We start from the raw sequence: 22,336 nt of genomic DNA, 5'->3' as shown, positions 1-22,336 counted from the left end.
CCACATGTACTGAGGCAATTTTGTCGAGTTGACACAGTCGAAGGTGTCGAGCGACTTTATCCATCGACCGGGTCGACAGAGTTGATTGACATAGTGTGGACGCAGCTTAACATTACAAAAAGTGATGTGGGCGAAGTTGAGGTAAGAGCCCCCTCTTCCACTTAACTCACTAAGTGTGGCTACATACATTATGTGTGGCTATGTACATTTAGCGTAGATATGTAATGCAAATTTGAAAATTGATTGATTGAAACTTACACAACTCTTGCTACTTGCGTTATTCGATGGATCACCACAGTTGGAGCGCTGGGCAAAAGCAAATTTGAATCCGGCGATTGTGAACCTCAGGTTATCAGGGTCAACAATGCTTGAGCCTTGCAATGTTCCATTATCGAATAGTTTCATTGCATAATTGGTGAACACCCCTGAGCTCGGCAGAGGAGATGCTAAGAAAGTCAACTTCGAGTCCCCCTCATGCCCAATATCTGTTGAAACTGCTTCTTGCCAGATCACTCTATAAAGATGGAGAATGCGAAAAAATGCAAATGAAAAATTATCCAAACAATCAATAATGATTCAAACAAACAAGAATCATTTACAAATAATGAAGAAAAAACTATTGAAGGTATAATATATTTGATCAACAGTCTTTCATGGAGTAACAGTTCATTTTATCAAATATTTGATGATATTGAATGAAGGTCTAATAGAGGAACAAATCTTTGATTAATTTTGATCCCTATAGAGGTCCATTATTCCCTCTTCAAATATTGTTCTGAACAAAGCTCAGGCTAGAGCTACCAGAGGACTGTAATTTACTATTTAAATAATCAAATACAAACAAGGGGCAAAATTCAATCTTCAATTTGAGTCAGGATATTTGTACAGTTAAACTCTGCATTAATGAACAATAAAAAAGTGCAAAAACTCACCAAATTTATTCCAATCTTGACTACTCGCCCTTCGAAGCCTTTATTGGGTGTTTTGATCAGGTTCAGGGTGGGATGAAATCTGGGAATAAGACAGGTTCTGGCTTCCGGGCTGTCTTTTCGCGTTCAACTTGCAGGCTATACACTGTGTTTTGAACAAAGCTCAAACTGGATTCATTATAAATTCAAATCCGATTCAAATTAATTCAATTCAATACTATTCACGCTGCTATATTCATAATTCACACACACAACACTCAAACAATTATTTACAAGAAATTTCCGATCGAAATAACATGACAAACACACAATTTGGTCTTGCAACAAGACGGGCTGATGAAACAAAACAGACTAAAAACTAGGACGACAAGGCCAAAGCAGAAGGACGGTCTGCGCTGGCGCAAACACAAGCCTACTATTGGCAGAACTGCAGTCTGGCATTCTGGCGCTACAAATTGAATTCTCTGGCCAGACCATACCCCCGCCTCTGAAAAACTATTTTTCAGCCAAGTTACAAAACTGAAAAAAAAACCATGGAAAGGAAAAATCCAGACATGCCAAAAAGAACAAAACACCAACACCAAAAAACAACACAAAAGGAAAAAAATGCAACAATCACAACAACTATTGAGTTAGGAGTGGATATAATTTTGTTACTGGTCTTTTATAAATACCAGTTTTTAGGTGAACACTCGCCACTCGAACCTCGCCGTCACTTCCCGGAAACACTAGCTCAATGACACCCAGTGGCCACTGCAATGGAGGTGTGTTTGGTTGGTCTACTACCACAACCGTTCCCACACTGATAGAAGTGGGTGATTTCAACCATTTTTTACGACTTTGAAGTTCGTGCAGGTACTCTCTTCTCCATCGGTTCCAGAATGATTGAGTAAGTTGACTGATCAATTCATACCTGGTGAGACGATTCACAGGGACACTGTCCACGTCCCGCATGAGAAACAATTTCAACGGTGTTAGAGTCAAAAAGTGCGCTGGTTTTAAAGCCAGCGGTTCAGGCGGATCCTCACTCAGTACACACAGCGGGCGGGAATTTAGGACACCTTCAATCTGCACCAATACAGTGCTCAGTTTCTCATAGGTGAGTAGTTGATTGCCAATTACTCGGAACAGATGCAACTTAACAGATTTGACATTTGCCTCCCACAGACCTCCAAAATGCGGCAAACCAGGGGGAATGAATTTCCAATCAATTCTGTGTTTGGCGAGTTGACTAGTCAATGTGGTTTGAAACTTGGACGAGTTCAAAAGTTGAGATATTTTTCACAACTGTTCCTTGGCACCTACAGATTTAGTACCACAATTGGAATACATCACACGACAGGGTCCACAATGTGACAAAAAATGACGAAATGCAGCTAAAAACATGGGCGTTGATAGATCCAATACCAACTCAATATGTACCGCCTTTGTTGCCATACACACAAACAGACAAATGTAGGCTTTCAAAACACAAGGATTACAACGTCTCATCATAGTAATACACAGAGGACCAGCGTAATCCACACCACAATTTTCAAATGGTTTGCATTTTGACACTCGACAAGCAGGCAGGTCATCCATTTTCGGAATAATTGCATTATTACTAGGTCGAACACAAAAACAACGATTACACTTAAAGACACAAATACGAATAATAGAGCAAGCAGACAGTATCCAGAATTTCTGTCTGATCAAGGACAACAATAACGAAGGTCTGGCATGACAATTCTTCTTGTGATGATAATCAATTAACATCGATACGAAAGCATCGCATTTTGGTAAGATCATCTGATGACAAGTCTCAAATTCAAGTCCAGCATGACACAAACGACCGCCAACACGAATCACACCTCTATCAATGAATGGAGACAGGCGACGTAGGCGCATAGAACAATCTTCTCCCTTCTCTAATTGCACAAATTCAGATGAAAAATGTATCTTCTGTACCACTTTACTTAGATACCTTTCAGCAACATCGAAATCTGATTCTCCTGATTGGGGTAAGATTCGTAAGAATTTGAGAACAAGAATTACAATTCTCAAAAGACGACCATAATCCGAACAACGACCAATCAATGAATATATTGCATTGCTGTCACAATCAGGAGATTTTGTGACTGTCAACACTGACGGTTTTTTTGCCTCCAGTGGATCCACGATCTCTTTCATTTGAGTTTGGATGGGCCAATCGCATTCGTCCTCTGCTATCCATGATGAACCTGAGAGCCACAACGGAAAGTTCACAAGCTCAATTGGTGATAAACCTCTAGACAAACAGTCAGTGGGATTTTCAATTCCGGCAACATGCCTCCACTCCTGTATACAAGAATCCTGTATTCTTGCGACGCAATTACCAACAAAAGTTTGCCATTTCATGGATGGAGCATTAATCCAACACAAGGTGACTGTAGAATCAGAGAGTGCGACAATACGAGACACATGACAACGTTCACTAATAATAGTGACTACTGAATTCATGAGTTCTGCCAACAAGAGTGCCGCACACAACTCCAAACGAGGTATTGAAACAACTTTAGATGGTGCTACCTTGGACTTTGAACACAATAATACAACTCTTGGCTCCTCACTCTCCTTCTGCGACTCCACATAGATAACTGCACCATAACCAGACAATGATGCATCACAAAAACCAATCAAACTGATGTGAGAATCCTGAGACAAACCAACGTGAGGTGGAACAGCAAATATCAACAATAGAGGCAACTCTTTTTGACAATTCTCCCAAAGAGTGCATATAGACTCAGGCGGCTTCTCGTCCCAATCCACTCCTAATTTCCACAGTTTCTGGACAAGACACTTTAGAAATAATGTAAAAGGTGACAAGAGACCAAGTGGATCATAGATACAAGCCATCACTGACAGAATAGAATGCTTAGTAGCGACAACCTCACCACTCTTGACTGAAAACTGAAACAGATCAGTACTAGGTTGCCAATTCAATCCCAAGATAGCCAAGGAGTTGTCTGCTTCGAAATCCTTGTACGAAAACGATTTCTCTTCCTCCGAGAATTTCTCCAACATTGATGGTGAATTTGAAGTCCACTTTGTGAGCGAGAAACCTCCTCCCTCAAACAGCTGCTTGGACTGACGATACAGCTCCGCGGCCTCTGACTCTGTGGCGACAGATGTGACTAAGTCGTCCATGAACATGTCTCTTGGTATTCTCGCCTTGGCTGCTGGATAACAATTTCCATCCTCCTCCACAAGCTGGTGGATGGTGCAAAGCGCCAAATATGGAGAGCTTGAAACACCAAAAACAAGACAATTTAGGTGATAAATTTCGATTGGATCCTCCAGCGAAAATCTCCACAATACACACTGATAACGACGGCAGGAATCCTCCACTAATATCTGTCGATACATTTGTTTAATGCCGGCAGTTAGTGTGATTGGGAACAAATGAAAATTAACTAACAAAACAAAAATGTCAGTCTGCAATTTGGGACCAGCATGAAGAACCTGATTCAATGACAAACCAGATGATGTTCTGGAACCAGCATCAAATACAATTCGGATGGGCGTGGTAGTGCTGCTTGCTTTCAAGATGGCGTGATGCGGTATGTAGTAACCATCTCGGTCTGTCTGATCTGCTACAAACGACATGTGACCCTGACGTAGGTAATCGATCAGTATTTCATGATATGAAATACGAGTATTGCTGTCAAGCTCTAGTTGTCTCTCCAAAGTCAGCAGTCTGCGTTCGGCGACAGCATACGAATCTCCCAAGCTGCTGGGCGGCTCCACAATTGACAAGGCAACAACAAAACGACCAGAATTCACATGATGTACAGACTTCCGAAAATTCACCTCACACTCCAACTCTTCCGGTTTCAGTTGACAGCTTGGTGCAGGGCACGATTCCAACTCCCAAAAACGTTCCACAAAACTATCCAGCGATGGACTACTAATGAATGGACTACAGATGGCTGTAAAACAATTCGACACATTCATTGTTGAAGTGAGAATCGGCGCTCTCCCCATCAGAATGTGACCAAAGACACTATTAACAGTCATCAATTCGTGCGATTCACCTGTACTAGGACTCCCACGTAGCAAGTGAGGAACTAACTCCGCACCAATGATGCCATCTATTCTACTAGGAAGGTAGAATTTGTCGTCAGCCAGTGTGAGATTTTCAAGATGATGAAGTTTGGATCTGTCAATTTCACAAGAAGGCAACTTGTCGATGACTTTATCTACCACTGTGGCATCCATCGAAAACTTGATGGTAGGATCCAACTTCGACTGAATCGACACACAAGTACGACCTCGAACTACACTAGTACCACCACCGAATCCACGAACAACAGTTTTCATGGGCTGGAATGGTAGTCTCAAACACCGACACAATTTGGCTGTAACAAAATGACACTGACTCCCGGTGTCAACCAAGAAACGAACATCACAAAGCTGATCATTACAATCTCGAACATGTGCAGTGACGGTTGACAACACAATGGTCGAATTTTGTGCTTCATATTAAACGATTCAGTCTGTTTCTCATCAGATGGAAGAGTCTTAATTTGCTTTTCAATCAACTTGACATAATCGGTATAAGTTGGCATAGCCTTGTCACGGACGGCTGATTCAAAATTTCTACGAGAACTTGGATCCAGCAATCTCAAGCCATGATAGAGGAATATCGAGTCTGACAAATCAGTGATTCGCAAACTCTTCAATGCATTGATTGAACTGCAAAACCCATCCAAAATCGCAATACAACCTGCCTTTGATTCTGATTTTATTGGACGAAATTCAAAAATTTGTTTGAAATAGGCATCGACTTGCACCCATGGATCGTTATAGCGGGTCAATAATGCCTGCCAAATTATTTGATAATTGTTAGCTGATGGTTGCAAATGACAACAAATATTTGCTGCTTGTCCAGTAAGTCTACTTACAAGATATTGGACCTTCTGCTGATCGTTCAAATTCTTGTTGTCATGTACCAATGCCTCAAATAGTTCATAAAACACCGACCATTGAGTCTGGTTCCCATCAAATTTCGGAAGGTCGATTTTAGGCAGTACTGACTTGGACATGACTGGCTGTGAACTAGCTGCTGTAGCTGCCGAAGATTGAGCAATAGCGACAGTTGCCTCTTTCTGTTTGAGAGTGTTAGCTGCTACTTCAATATACTGAAACAGATCTAGGTGTGAGTCGTTGAATGCTACAACATGATCTTTATTCAACTCAAGTTCCAACTCATTAACCACTAATTCTGTCTTTCATAATCCGAAATGGTCTGAGACACCCGAGGATACAAGATTGAAAATTGCTCAGCAACTTTTTGATCAGAGACATTTTTAGACAGGTCATGAATTCTTTGTAATCTGGCATACAATTGTTCCAATTTAGCGCAATGCACCAAGATTTGTTTCTGTAATTTTTCCTCCATCTTGAACTCATACACAAAACAATTCAGCCCCAACAATACAAAACAACAGACAATAAAACAAGAATGAGTTCAAAAACTAGATGAAAGGAAGAATCACGACTAGTAAGTTATCAAAGTTAAACTTTGATTATCAATTCACAAGATAAGTTATTGCTGAGAACAAAACTATATGATTAGATAATGTTCTTTCAACAACTCACAAACAAACGATAACTTGTTGAATTGAACAAACAAAATCATGCTGGTGATTAACCTTCACTAACATGTATAAAGAATGGACAATACAAATTCCAACAAACAAACAAATTCCTGTTAAAAGAGCTCAATGATCCTAGTTTTAGGAAATTACAATTTTAACTGAAATAAATTCAATTTCAGACAAATACAAATTGACAAGAAACCTTGCTCTTAGAACAAGGCTACACAAACTTAAGTTGAGCATGGATCAGACCATTCTCGACATGCCAACATTGGACGAATACGAAACTGCTTAAATCCAATGTGTGTGAATTAATCAACAAATTACAAATTTAAATTCATCCCGGCCTGGCAGGATCATAAAATGTTCTGAACAAAGCTCAGGCTAGAGCTACCAGAGGACTGTAATTTACTATTTAAATAATCAAATACAAACAAGGGGCAAAATTTAATCTTCAATCTGAGCCAGGTTATTTGTACAGTTAAACTCTGCATTAATGAACAATAAAAAAGAGCAGAAACTCACCAAATTTATTCCAATCTTGACTACTTGCCCTTCAAAGCCTTTATTGGGTGTTTTGATCAGGTTCAGGGTGGGATGAAATCTGGGAATAAGACAGGTTCTGGCTTCCGGGCTGTCTTTTCGCGTTCAACTTGCAGGCTATACACTGTGTTTTGAACAAAGCTCAAACTGGATTCATTATAAATTCAAATCCGATTCAAATTAATTCAATTCAATACTATTTACGCTGCTACATTCATAATTCACACACACGACACTCAAACAATTATTTACAAGAAATTTCCGATTGAAATTACATGACAAACACACAATTTTGGTCTTGCAACAAGATGGGCTGACGAAACAAAACAGACTAAAAACTAGGACGACAAGGCCAAAGCAGAAGGACGGTCTGCGCTGGCGCAAACACAAGCCTACTATTGGCAGAACTGCAGTCTGGCATTCTGGCGCTACAATTCGAATCCTCTGGCCAGACCAAATATATCTTTTTTAAGATTGTTATGGATGGTATTTAGAATATAAAATATTATTTATAAAACATGAACTATTAAACTAGACCATTAAAATTTACTGTACCCTATATCATGCATACATATTTTTTAAATACTTGATAGTGTAATTGTGAAAAATACATAGTATTCGTTTGTAGTCAATATGTTCCCCCATGGAAAAGTGTCTTCTGCGGGGGGAGCCAGAAAATTCATGCAATAATACTTGGAAAGAAAGCAAAAAAGATCTTGTCTTTCTCGACCTGTTTTATTTAATTGTATAAAAATCGAATTGACCGAGTGAAGTGAGGTTCAAGTTTCAAGTCGACAGTTTTACATTTCTCTTTATGTTTATTTAAATGTTTATATGTCTATATTGTTGTTTATATTTATGTTTATATGTTCCGCATTTACAGCGAAACGCAGCAATAGATTTCCATGAAATTTGACAGGTACTGGTATGTTCCTTTTTGAATTTAGCATCAACGTGTACGGTTTTTCGAAATTTTGCATTTTAAGGATAATACAAAAGGAAAAGGAGTCTCCTTTGAACGCCAATATTACCGTAAAAATCAGACTCTAGAATTATTCATAATAAATCAGCTGTCTAGTGGACTGTTATACTGCCCATTCAAAAACATCGAACATCTTGAAAATGTATCTTTCCATCAACGTTAGTAGACAGTTGACTAGAATACTACCCGTTCAAAAACATCGATCATCTTGAAAATTGTATCTTGCCATCAACGTTGTAGACTAGCCTACAGCCATAGCAACCTCTAATACAAGGCCGCGGCATATGATATTTCAATGTTGCAATGTAGGCCTGGAATCTATTAAAATGATTGGTGAAAAAGATTAAAAAAAATACCAGCTGATCTTTTTCACCAATCATGTATTAGATTCTAGGCCTACACTGCGACATTGCAATATCGTAGGCCGCGGCCTTGTATTAGAGGTGGCTATGCTACAGCTATCAGCCAGACCTGATAACAGCGCTCACACTCACATTCTGGGACGAAACGTCACAGTACGATAGGAAATAAAGCTCTATGTTTATTTCGAATTTTTTCTAAACATTTTAAATTGATGAATTATTTATTAATTTTTGAGAAAACATAACAACAGGTCAATGTAACTTACTGAGCACGAGGTCTACTGTTCACAGAACTACCAGTATAAAATTCTATTTGTGGAAAAATGTAATATCTGATTTGTATATGAATGAATAAACTTTAATATCCATTATATTCGCTCGCCTGCATTTTTCATTTGAGCATGCTTCATTCCATCAGAAAGTCAAAGTATTTCCTTGCTCGATTCAATCACCAATTGATTCCAATTATTTAGTGCAGGCTGGAAAACTTTGTTAGAATATTATGAGAATTATTGTACTCCAGTTCAGCCTAATCTTTGGCATTCCTTTGGCATTATTTCAAATTCCATCTAACACAACATTATTACACCCCAGCTGAGCTTCTGTACTAAATTTGAACATTTTCTGTTTATTTGTTCTCGATAAAGCTGAGAAAATGCTGGAAAAACGCAGATTTTGGGCTATTTCAAATACTGTAGGCTATAGTACTTGGGGGGGAAAAATGAATGTCAAGAAAAAAAAGCAAAACTTACGAGTAATCCGCCAAATCCTCTTCTGTAATAATGCCGCCTTCTTGTTTTATATCGTCTACAAATTTCTTAGTCAGCGATCCTTTGTAGAACTCGTCAGCTTGCTTTGGTGAGTTGGCAATAGTTTTCAAAGTTTCAGCCAACTGAGTCAATCTAATCGATTCAATTTTATCCACATAAATAGTCTGTGTATTTCCTGCACCTCCTATTGTAGCCCTAGATAATAAAGAAAAAATTGACCTGCTGTTAGGTACAGAGAATCTAGAATGTCCTGCTGGTATCTTTTCTACTGTGAGTTGATTGATAGCTGGGTCAAAGAGGCATGTCAGTGGATAATTGCAGGCATGATAAGACAACCCCATTATAGTCTTCCTAAGCTCTGTCATAGGCTCTGTGAGGCTTTTAGTAAAAAAAATGACAAAAATACAGCGGTAATTATATAAGTACCAATAGTTAGGTACCTACCGGTAAACCGGGGTGACTTAGTCCCAACTTTGGGGAGTTGAGATTTTAAACAGCTTTCAATTAATACTCAAGTTGAGACGCATCTTCTGCAATATTTTTTTTGTATTCTGCAATGTTTGAAGATTATTTTACATTATAAAAAGTTGGCATTTTTCTCAACTTAAACAAACATATATTTTTGGAAATAAAAGAGACAATGTCCACCATGGTTGGGGTGACTTTGTCTCACTTTGAAAAATATATGGAAAAAGTTAAATTTCAAGAGTTATGCAAAGTGAAACCAACTGTTGGCATTCGAAATGAATAATTACATCAAAAACAAATGCAATCCACGTCAAAAACTCACAAATTATTTATTGAAAAATATTTCAGTTTCTGCTGTCTAAAAATCTTTTGCAGCGTCGAGGCATGTTGGCTCCAGCTGCAGAATCAGTGAAAAATGATTATTGAGAACGTATTAATTTCAAGCAAGGTGGATATTTTGTTTTATTAGGTAGAATACATGATATTTATAATATTTTGAATTGTATTTGAATGCAAATATCCTGCATAAAAACACAATTTTATTTTTATACTGGAACAAAGTCAACCCAAGTTCAACCTAAAAATGACCTTATTGTTGTATTCAACTAGTAACAGAATCCTATCCAATTCAACTCTGGATATTATGGATATACCAATTGAATAATAATAAAAAGACAAAAATGAAATGTACTCGAGTAGAATGAATTTGCAGAAACTAACACTTTTTTATGACTTTCCTCCCCTCCCCCCTCAACCGCACCCATCCTATGTACCCCCCACCACCCCAGCTCCTGCCGCACCACCCCCTGCTTCTTAGAAGGAGAAGAACCTCTCTCTCTCCCTCCCCAGGCGCTTAGAATGATTGTCTCTCTTATTCTCTCTCACTCTCTCTCTCTCTCTACATGAAGAAGAAGAAGAAGAAGAAGAAGAAGGAGAGGAAGAAGAAGAAGAAGAAGGAGAAGAAGAAGAAGAAGAAGGAGATGAAGAAGAAGATGATCTCACTCTCTCTCCCTCTCTCTAGTCATGCTACATTTAATTTATAGATAGTCACAGTTTCAATGAGTCTATAACTGACAGATTTAAGTGAAATGACCTTAGAAGTAGAAGATGGAGAGGAATGGAGAATGAGAAGAATGAGAAATTCAATGACTCTACTGCTGACAGATTAAAGTGAATCGAGTTTGGAAGGTGAATAAGGAGAGGAATGGGGAATGAGAAGATGAGAAATTCAATGACTCTTCTGCTGATAGATTAGAGTGAATCGAGTATGGAAGGTGAAGAAGGAGAATGAGAAAAAGGAGAGGAAGGTTACTATCAGCTTTAACTGTGAGATTGTCTTTGTCTAACACCTAGATTTAAGTGAAACGAAAATCTCATCTCACTGACAGATTTAACTGAATCATCTTACATCTAACTGTGAGATTTTTTCCAAACCTCTATTTGTTAACTGAAACATCTTTGTCTAACTGCCAGATTTAAGTGAAACGAAAATCTCAGATTTAACTGAGTCATCTTTGTCTAACTGACAGATTTAAGTGAAACAATAACCACATTCAAAAAAATGTATCATGTATAATAGCTCCCTTTCAAAGAGAGGAAGAAGTAGAGGAACGGAGAAGAAGAAGGGGAAGAAGTAGAAATAAGAAGTGCGTCTAACTTCCAGATTTAAGTGAAACGATAATCACATTCCATCATGTACAATAGCTTTCGAAGAGAAGAAGGAGAGGAAGAAGAAGTTATGCATGCAGTCCACTACGCTAAAATGATTCTCAAATTGCACTATTTGCATGGGGAAATGAATCTTCCAGTGACAGATTTTTTCCCAAGGAAATAACAGAACTGAGCCATATGTCTGACAGATTTAACTGAATCGTCCTCCCTCTCTATGACTTGTCATTGCAGCAATGCTAAGTGAAAATATAATATTAATCCAAGTAATACTGACAGAAAAGACTGATTTTAAGATTTCAGTCTAAGCTATAGCAAGCATTGAGACATTCTTATCAAATCTACCCTCTCATTCTAAGTCTCTTTCTCACTTCTCTTAATGGGAGAGATTCAATTCATCTCATTTTATTTAATTTGATCTTACTCTATGTACATTATTTGTGAGAAATGTGGTGAAGTTTTTAAAGGATCAGTCATAAGAAGAAACCATGAGAATTTAGAAGCTGCACAACTACTTCAGTGATTTATACAATTTTCTGCACCACCAAAAACTTGTTATTCAGAAACTGGAGCATTAGAGTTGCAGCAGAATTAGACGCAGTAAAGTTTAACATACTACTTGATTGTAGAATCATTGAATGTAACATTTAAAACATACCCATATTTGCAGATAGCAATATAGATGAAATTTTAATGATAGGATTACTGAGTTGAGTGTAAAGTGCAACTGATAAAAGTGAATATGCTCAATCATGACTCTTTTTTCTACAACATGTATCAATGTGCACTCTCAAAAGTAGTGCTCAGCAAAGATAATTACAATGAAGTGGAACAAAGAATCAACAGTTCTGTTGATATGCATGATATTACATGTTGACTGAGACGCAGTAACAAGAAAGATTTTCATCTCAAGAGATGTTTTGTTCAACCACATAGAAGAAATGTTGAATTCAAATGTAACTGTAAAAGTCCAAAATAAAATTAATAGAGACAAAGGAATAATTGTTGAATGTAGACAAAATACAAATGATTTGAAATCACAGAGCAAGAAGCAGAGATGATGATGAATTAGAGAGGACAAGAAGATGAATAATGATCAATCATAATCATAGCGAATCATAATATTCTAGAGGAAGTGAATCATAATAATTATAGTATGACTTCAAAAAATAGTATAAGATCACCTGCAATTGATCACAATGCAGTCAAAAATAATTACATTGAAGTGAAACAAAAAATCAGTGGTTCTGTTGATATGCATGATATTACACGTTTCATTCATGAAGAGTGAGGATGATGAGAAAAGAATAATATTATAAATTGGAAATTTTTTGATATGACAGTGAATGAAATCCAACTACTTATTTAGGTTTAGAAATAAGACAGAACAAAGGAAGAGATAACACAGACAAGTAATTCTGAGAAAGTGCTTAAAAGTAACTGTTAAAAATGAAAAGCAAGTAGATTATAGCTATATTTGAGTAACAAATTAAGACTGGACTTTGCTTATGTAGTAATATTATGGAAGTAGGTATTTAGATAAGTGTAAGAGACATTCAAAATGTAAAGACAACCTTGAGGTATCCAAAAGAAGTTTACCCTACTTCCAAGTCAAATTAATTGAAAGTCGAATCATGAACCAGATTATGTTGGTGAGAGCACAAGTGGGTATATTATATTGTTGAGAGAAGCAGTGATTATTTGGCTCCCCTATCACATTGCTATCAGCTGTCACGTGGTAATTTGAAACCACCAAATATTTTTAAATGAGCCAATGAAATGTAATAGAACTATAAAATTGGAAAGAAGGTTAGACCTATCCAAAGAGTAAATCAACTCGAATCAAGTATTATTAGCGATTAGGAGTAATAGCATTATCAACAACGATAAGAAAACATGTATTATTGTGATTTAATAATTATGAGAACCCATTGGTAAGATCAAAAAATTATAAAGCGGCATAATCATTATTGGCGGATTATAAAAAAAAAAAAAAATAAAAAAATAAAATGCATGAACATTGAGGTTAGAGTTACTTGTTTACGTTTTGAAAAGAATTAGTCGATCTTGGATAAATCGATAATTATTAGAACCAATACTGAACGAATCAGCTGATTATTCGATCAACCCATATGACCGGTTGAATCATATAAAATTCACTCATAAAGGATATATTATGTATACTAAAGGAAGTCGATGTGTAGAAATACAAATAACTATTATTTCTGTATAAATATTTATTATAATCCAAAAAAGCATGATAAATCAAGAGTATACAAAACTCATATAAAAACTAAATGTATTATCTATTAAAATCGTATGTTACGATTTATTTATGAATTCAATTTAAGATAAATACTCCATATATTTGTATAAAAACTTCTTTTATTTAATTTTTTCTATTATAAAGCCGAGGAAGCCCTGATTCCCAAGGCAACCAATTGTATTGAGTCTATTAAATTGAAGGCCAATCAGAGAGTAGCTTACAGAATTATTCTAAGAAGAGGCAAATTTTTCTGAAAACCTCTTTCTTCTGGCACATGGAGTTTAGGGCTTTTTCTTCTTCCTTTTAAAAAATTTTTAATGAATTATTAAGCCAAACCCTTTTTTAAATGTAATGTATGTTTGTTGAATGTTAATTATTTGTGAACTCAGTGCTGTCAAGGAGTTCGTAATTGTAAAGATTCCCATAAAAATAGCTTTAATTCGAAAGAAACTTATAAAAATCTGGATCACGCGTTAGCCCAGCAGTGACGAGAAGGAGCCTACCTAATTAATTATTGGAAATAATTAATTCAATCCACGAGAACATCTAGAACTTCAGTCAGTGAGTGATAAGTCAAACCAAATGAGCTCATTTTTTCTACGTTCAGTGGGGGTAATTATTAAAACAAAAAGCGCTATTCCAATTAATTAGAATTAAAATAAAAAGTCACCACGTGTTGAACAATATCACATAGTTCATAAGAACATTTATAAATTTATTTATTATATGTAGGAAGCTTACTTCCATGCACAGCCCGAACTCATATAAATCCCTGAGATCTCATGTTTGAATATTAATTTATTAAATATTAATTTTGTTTATTGAACAAAGTATACCATATCAAACTTATAGACCGAACAGGTTTTTATTGGTAGAATTTTGTATTGACTGGAAGTCTAAGTACCAGTATTAAAAATAATATATTTATGAATTTGAAACTCACCATTGTGAATGTTAGCAAAGCCTGTGATAATTATTCAGATTTTAGGAATAGATTATTTAAGTGAATTATAGAGATATTGAATATTTATGCATATCTGTTTTATGGGAATATATTTTGTGTTTTATGTCAGCATACAAACTTATAGAATTTTTTATTATATCCCAACTCATCTCGTGTTATATAGTTTGAGCTGTTTTGGTACCAACAAATATTTAGCAGCACTTAAAATCATAGAATCAAATAATATTAACCTTATTCAAAGCACTCAATATTTATCATCCTTTGATGATATTCATTCTATCAGCCAGAACAAGTATATTAAGAAATTATATTAATAAGGTTCCAGTTATATCATATAAGGATCCAGAGAGCTTCAAGAACTGGCGTTGTAAGTTCTAAGGAATTTTGAAAGGGTATATTGGTGAATACTTGTATTCACGACGAGCGTTTTAAGAATCAACTAGAAACAACTATAGTTGGTCCTGATTATTCTCTAGTGGTACATGGTTACTGATAATCAGTCATCAAATATTCTTTTAATTTCCTTACTGGTATTCTTCAAGAACTTCATAGAAGCAGCGGTAAGAATTACCAATTACCGATCACTGAACCTTATGGTGATTATTTGTATTTATAAAATTCATGTTTCTACCACTGAGCTAGAGCTGAGGTTTGAACCCAGTAATTTTGCGAGCCGGAAGGCCTTAATTTTTTGTGAATTTATTCGCAAAAGAGGGAATTTAGAGACTGCTCTTATAAATACCAGAAACATCGTATTATCTGTGAAGGAATTACAATCCACAACTTCTCACAATAGCTTCATAACGTGGGACTCTATCATTAGAGATAACCCCCCCAGGAGCACAACTTCACACAATGGCACCCAACCAGTGGAGCGTGATGAAAAGCTTACCTACTCAATCTTACTATCAATGATTAATGAAATTATTGATAAAACTGAAAGCTGCAAGAAACATAATCTGAAGTTGTTTCGACAAGATATATCTGATAATCTATTGTAAGTTCTGGCTAAAATAATTGAGTTGCTCTTCAAATTAAAATTTTTCAAGCTGCATAAATACAGACAAACTGTATCACACGAGTTTGATAACATAATTCTCATAATAGAGAAAATTGGATGGAAATTTCCATAAAAGTCTATAGTAAAATTTTGATTTTGATCTTTGAATCTAGACATTGTATGCTGACCAGGGTTATAGGTTATTTGAGGCATTATAATACTATCGTTATTCAGGAGGATAAGACCCTAATTAGAATTTTAAGAACTATATTAGTGTAATTTGTAAGCCATATCTGTCTATGTTGTTAAGCGTACCTGTAGCACTCGAAGGTCTTTTTGTAATATATGTACATGACACTTGAAACTTTAACACAACACAATTTTATCCAGAATAGGCACTATCACTGAATCCATTTTAATATTCCTGAGACTTGGCAACACACTTGGCTATTTACTCGAAGTATTCCATAATAACGTCACCATGAACCAGTCACCAGCTAACTCGCAAATCTCCTACTTCAGCGACCACCCCCAAAACTATGTAGCTACGACACCGGCCAATCAACAACCACAGGACAACGTCGCGGAGACCCCACGAGAGAGAGAGGGAGGCAGCATATGCTCCATCAGTTTCGACCCGCAAAACTTAGCCCAATTGTCTTCTACGAAGATTGATAACGTCGTCGATGCGATTAATTCCGATGAGAGTCCGGCTGAGGGAGATGAGGGAGTGAGGGCGTCCAACCCGGTACCGGCGTCTTCGCAGATCGCTCCAAGCATCGCCGAGGGAACGGAGAGTGCCGCCACCCAGTCGCCATCCGACGTGACCAGTCAACCACCAGCCGCCACCAACCTGGAAAAACGCAATACAACATTAGACTCTTCAGTCGGTTATGTTACCAATCTTATGGCAAATGAGTCTACAAACGAAATACAACTCATGTTCAGTCAACTCTTAGCAGGACAAGCTAAAGGAGCGGAAACAGCCCGGGAAAACAGCAAAACTATCAAAATAATCCAGGACAAATTGGAAGAAAATGCCAAAGTCCTACAAGAAGAGATCAAAACAGTCAGACAGGATGTCAAAGCTATGGATGAAAAATTTTCTAGCTTCAGGGAGGAAGTGAGAAATATAATAGATACCAAAATAGATACGCAATCTGCAGTCATCAAAAAATTAGAAACTCGTATAGATGACGTCACCTGTCAAATAAATGAACGGTTGGATGACGTACCAAAGGAAGTTGAAAAACAGGTGGACGTATTGGGTAAGGAGCTGGGCACCGCTATCATGGGAACTGTCATGGGAAAGGTGTTAGAAAATAAGGGCGAGATGGAGTCGAAAGTGGAGGAGAATAATAAGAAAATAATAGAGATAGTCAAGGAACAAAGTAACGTGCAGGCATGTATGGCAAATTTAGCGGAGGAGGGGGCAAAATCAAGTGAGAGATACGGCATGTTGGAGAATGCTATAGGCGGACAGCAATTGAAGCTAACCGGATTGTATGATGAAGTGAATACACATAAGAAAATTATGAATGATAAATGGATCGCAAATGAAGAACGAGTCTCCAGAATAGCAACACGCCTGGAAAATATCCCAGTCAGTCGAGTGCAGTATACACCGAATGAAGTAGTAAACGGCACTCAACTTTTTCAAAGTCTTGGAAAATTCGATAATTCCCATCGTCATATGCAACCCAGACCATTCATAGATCAAATAAAAGCTATTCAGGAATTGATACCCACCTCTTGGTTAGTATGGCGCTTCCAACTGTCCAGTCTATTACTCGGCGAGCCGATGATGTTTTTCCAGAGCCGGATGCGAGATATCAATAGCTTGGAGGACTTCATCTCCCAATTCCTGCAGCAGTATTGGAATAAATGTAAACAGATGGACGCATTGTCAGAAATTATTTTATGCACTTACGATAGCAGAAATGGACAATCCTACACTGATTTTATAACAGATCTGATGAGCAGAAACGATCAGTTAGACGAATCTCTAACTGATTCATCACTGGTCCACATCTTATCAAAAAAGCTTCCTTTCAATGTTCGTATGACATTGGCAGTATCTTCGATTTCCAGTTGTGAAGAATTGATAGAACATTTACATTGTATCCAGTCAGCTACTTCTGAGCCAAATTATATAAATAGACAAGCAGGAAATTTTACTCAATCTAAAAACAATAATAATAGTCATTTCAGAAAAAATTATAATAGTAAAAATTATATTGCAAACGCTGGAGCAAATGCGCAAAGTGCAAAGTACATTGAAAATAATTCCAGGAACAGATCCCAATATTACAATAGTAAACGGTATCACAAAGAAGCACATTATGACAGCAGACGTCATTGGAAGAGAAACGATAAACAGGATATAAATCTCACAAATCAGGACGACCATAATCAAAACAGCAATAAGCTAAACACATCCTATACAGTGGCATGCACAATAAAAACAGACCAACAACAACCTACAGTAAATCAACCACCAGAACAAATCCACCACCGCACCAGCCCGCCACCAAATAAAGAAGCCAAACATACATCAAAATCAATCTGCAAAAAGCAACCCATATTAAGCCTACTATTTCCCCCCGAGGATCTACCACCAGTAACCAGCCCACCACCGAAAATAACATGCAACATTAACACGGAAATAATTAGAGAATCACCGATAATAAGACCTGAAAATGATACACCGCCTTCATGCACTGAACCTATATACCAGCAAGCAACCCCCCCACAACATACCCGGTTTGAACAGCCACCACCCAAGCATCGTTGGATTCACCCGCGGCACACTAGGTTCAAGGAGCAAACCGCTACCAAGCAAGCCGAAAGTGTGACCGGCAGGACGACGTCGGAGCGAACCCTAGAGTCCAACACCGGAAGGCCCACCGGAGAAAACGACAGAGAAGGCCCCGGAAGAGAGGTTACCGTCCGCATGCCAAATTCAAACACCACAAAAAAGAGGCACAGGAACCAAGCGACCAGGAAAAGAAGGCAACATGCAGGGAGGAATACCGGCACCAGAATGAAGTGGATAATGATACCAACATGCACCCGAAGCACACGCGGTTCAAGCAAAAGAAGTTTTTTCCTTAAAAAATATCCATTATATGAAAACAAAGCCCAATTTCTGCAAGAGAATGAAATGAAAATGTACAAGTCACTGTTCTATGTTGAGGGAGAAAATATGTTATACTCTGCAAGTCGGAGAATTACCAGTTTGTTAGGTTGGCAATGATTTTGCACCAACGTTCAAATGTGCTTCTGGCCTGAGGGCAGAGCGTGGATTAGAAAAAAAAAAATTTATATTATGTATGGAGGAGGAGATAGTTTATATTGTGTATTGTGTGTAGAAGGAGATTGGCCGATGTAAGGCGTATGTATTTGAATTGAATTTATTTATTGTTGTATATGTTGTTGATTGTTAGGAGGTAGGATTCTCAGTAGAGTTATTAGCAGACTTTGTAACATGTATGATTTCTGATCCAAAACCAACTGGATCATAAAATTTATATTATATTCTCGAATTGTCGTTTTAAATCAGAAATCAGAGGGCGTTTTGTGTCACGTGGTAATTTGAAACCACCAAATATTTTTAAATGAGCCAATGAAATGTAATAGAACTATAAAATTGGAAAGAAGGTTAGACCTATCCAAAGAGTAAATCAACTCGAATCAAGTATTATTAGCGATTAGGAGTAATAGCATTATCAACAACGATAAGAAAACATGTATTATTGTGATTTAATAATTATGAGAACCCATTGGTAAGATCAAAAAATTATAAAGCGGCATAATCATTATTGGCGGATTATAAAAAAAAAAAAAAATAAAAAAATAAAATGCATGAACATTGAGGTTAGAGTTACTTGTTTACGTTTTGAAAAGAATTAGTCGATCTTGGATAAATCGATAATTATTAGAACCAATACTGAACGAATCAGCTGATTATTCGATCAACCCATATGACCGGTTGAATCATATAAAATTCACTCATAAAGGATATATTATGTATACTAAAGGAAGTCGATGTGTAGAAATACAAATAACTATTATTTCTGTATAAATATTTATTATAATCCAAAAAAGCATGATAAATCAAGAGTATACAAAACTCATATAAAAACTAAATGTATTATCTATTAAAATCGTATGTTACGATTTATTTATGAATTCAATTTAAGATAAATACTCCATATATTTGTATAAAAACTTCTTTTATTTAATTTTTTCTATTATAAAGCCGAGGAAGCCCTGATTCCAAGGCAACCAATTGTATTGAGTCTATTAAATTGAAGGCCAATCAGAGAGTAGCTTACAGAATTATTCTAAGAAGAGGCAAATTTTTCTGAAAACCTCTTTCTTCTGGCTTAAGATCCCAACCCGAGAGGATGCACATGGAGTTTAGGGCTTTTTCTTCTTCCTTTTAAAAAATTTTAATGAATTATTAAGCCAAACCCTTTTTTAAATGTAATGTATGTTTGTTGAATGTTAATTATTTGTGAACTCAGTGCTGTCAAGGAGTTCGTAATTGTAAAGATTCCCATAAAAATAGCTTTAATTCGAAAGAAACTTATAAAAATCTGGATCACGCGTTAGCCCAGCAGTGACGAAAGGAGCCTACCTAATTAATTATTGGAAATAATTAATTCAATCCACGAGAACATCTAGAACTTCAGTCAGTGAGTGATAAGTCAAACCAAATGAGCTCATTTTTTCTACGTTCAGTGGGGGTAATTATTAAAACAAAAAGCGCCATTCCAATTAATTAGAATTAAAATAAAAAGTCACCACGTGTTGAACAATATCACATAGTTCATAAGAACATTTATAAATTTATTTATTATATGTAGGAAGCTTACTTCCATGCACAGCCCGAACTCATATAAATCCCTGAGATCTCATGTTTGAATATTAATTTATTAAATATTAATTTTTGTTTATTGAACAAAGTATACCATATCAAACTTATAGACCGAACAGGTTTTTATTGGTAGAATTTTGTATTGACTGGAAGTCTAAGTACCAGTATTAAAAATAATATATTTATGAATTTGAAACTCACCATTGTGAATGTTAGCAAAGCCTGTGATAATTATTCAGATTTTAGGAATAGATTATTTAAGTGAATTATATAGATATTGAATATTTATGCATATCTGTTTTATGGGAATATATTTTGTGTTTTATGTCAGCATACAAACTTATAGAATTTTTTATTATATCCAACTCATCTCGTGTTATATAGTTTGAGCTGTTTTGGTACCAACAAATATTTAGCAGCACTTAAAATCATAGAATCAATAATATTAACCTTATTCAAAGCACTCAATATTTATCATCCTTTGATGATATTCATTCTATCAGCCAGAACAAGTATATTAAGAAATTATATTAATAAGGTTCCAGTTATATCATATAAGGATCCAGAGAGCTTCAAGAACTGGCGTTGTAAGTTCTAAGGAATTTTGAAAGGGTATATTGGTGAATACTTGTATTCACGACGAGCGTTTTAAGAATCAACTAGAAACAACTATAGTTGGTCCTGATTATTCTCTAGTGGTACATGTTTACTGATAATCAGTCATCAAATATTCTTTTAATTTCCTTACTGGTATTCTTCAAGAACTTCATAGAAGCAGCGGTAAGAATTACCAATTACCGATCACTGAACCTTATGGTGATTATTTGTATTTTATAAAATTCATGTTTCTACCACTGAGCTAGAGCTGAGGTTTGAACCCAGTAATTTTGCGAGCCGGAAGGCCTTAATTTTCTGTGAATTTATTCGCAAAAGAGGGAATTTAGAGACTGCTCTTATAAATACCAGAAACATCGTATTATCTGTGAAGGAATTACAATCCACAACTTCTCACAATAGCTTCATAACGTGGGACTCTATCATAAGAGATAACCCCCCCAGGAGCACAACTTCACACAGCCAAAAAGCATAAGCTACAACTAGATGAAACAGGAAAGAGTTTTTTGAAAGCCACAGAGACATTCAGGGAACAGCAACTAGCAGAATTTGAAAAAGAAATACAAAATTTGAGAGAGGAACTTGAAGCACTCACATTGACTGTATTTTGATCATAGTGACTTGTGATCACAATCCCCTTACACTGACTAAGGAGATTTGTCTATCAAGAGGAATTTGTGTACTTACGTTCAATGCTATAACAAACATAGATTTTCTATTAATTGAGTTTCTGTCACAAGCATGGAAAACCTTTCATGAAAAAGTGGAAAACTGTAATAACACCACAATGCTGGAAAATTAAAATTACAATTAGCACTCTAATTATTGATGTAAGTAAGATACTCTTTGCTTGAGTAAACTTAACACTTTGCTTCAAGCAATAGAATATTTTTGGTATGAATTATTTGTTGTCAGTATCTTTTGTTAAAGAATAAATATTGCTGATGTCTAGGGATTTGGTTAGTTATGAGGACACTTCTATGTGTAGTTAGATGTACATTTTTCAACATAAATAAGATTGCAGTAAATGATATTTTCATCACTCTCCAGAACAGCATGAATAGCTTTTTCATCTCACTACTTTTACCCCCCACTCAAAGTTAGAGTGAGAGTGAAAAGTCAGGAGTAAAAGTCGAGAGTTAAATACACTATAATATAATTTCATTGGCTTGAGCTGTTGTACAATATTCTCACTCACATTAAGTGTCAGATAATTTCTTCCTTAACTATGCTTGGATGAGAAGGAACAATCAAACATTTATGAAGTGT

General features: G+C 36.3%; 1 protein-coding gene across 1 annotated transcript in view; it reads right to left on the bottom strand.

Annotated features, from left to right (window-relative positions):
* The window catches only part of LOC111051762 (glutathione hydrolase 1 proenzyme-like), a 153,220-nt gene that overhangs the window by 30,808 nt on the left and 100,076 nt on the right, over positions 1-22,336 (bottom strand). The window contains exons 5-6 of the mRNA XM_039426108.1: positions 9,187-9,399; positions 259-514 (exon numbers count right to left, since the gene is read on the bottom strand). Coding sequence (XP_039282042.1) covers positions 259-514; positions 9,187-9,399 — 469 coding nt within the window. The remainder of the gene's footprint in view (positions 1-258; positions 515-9,186; positions 9,400-22,336) is intronic.

The sequence above is a fragment of the Nilaparvata lugens genome, chromosome 4 (assembly GCF_014356525.2).
Source record: "Nilaparvata lugens isolate BPH chromosome 4, ASM1435652v1, whole genome shotgun sequence".
NCBI lineage: Eukaryota > Metazoa > Arthropoda > Insecta > Hemiptera > Delphacidae > Nilaparvata > Nilaparvata lugens.
This window is presented reverse-complemented; position numbering and strand designations above follow the sequence as displayed.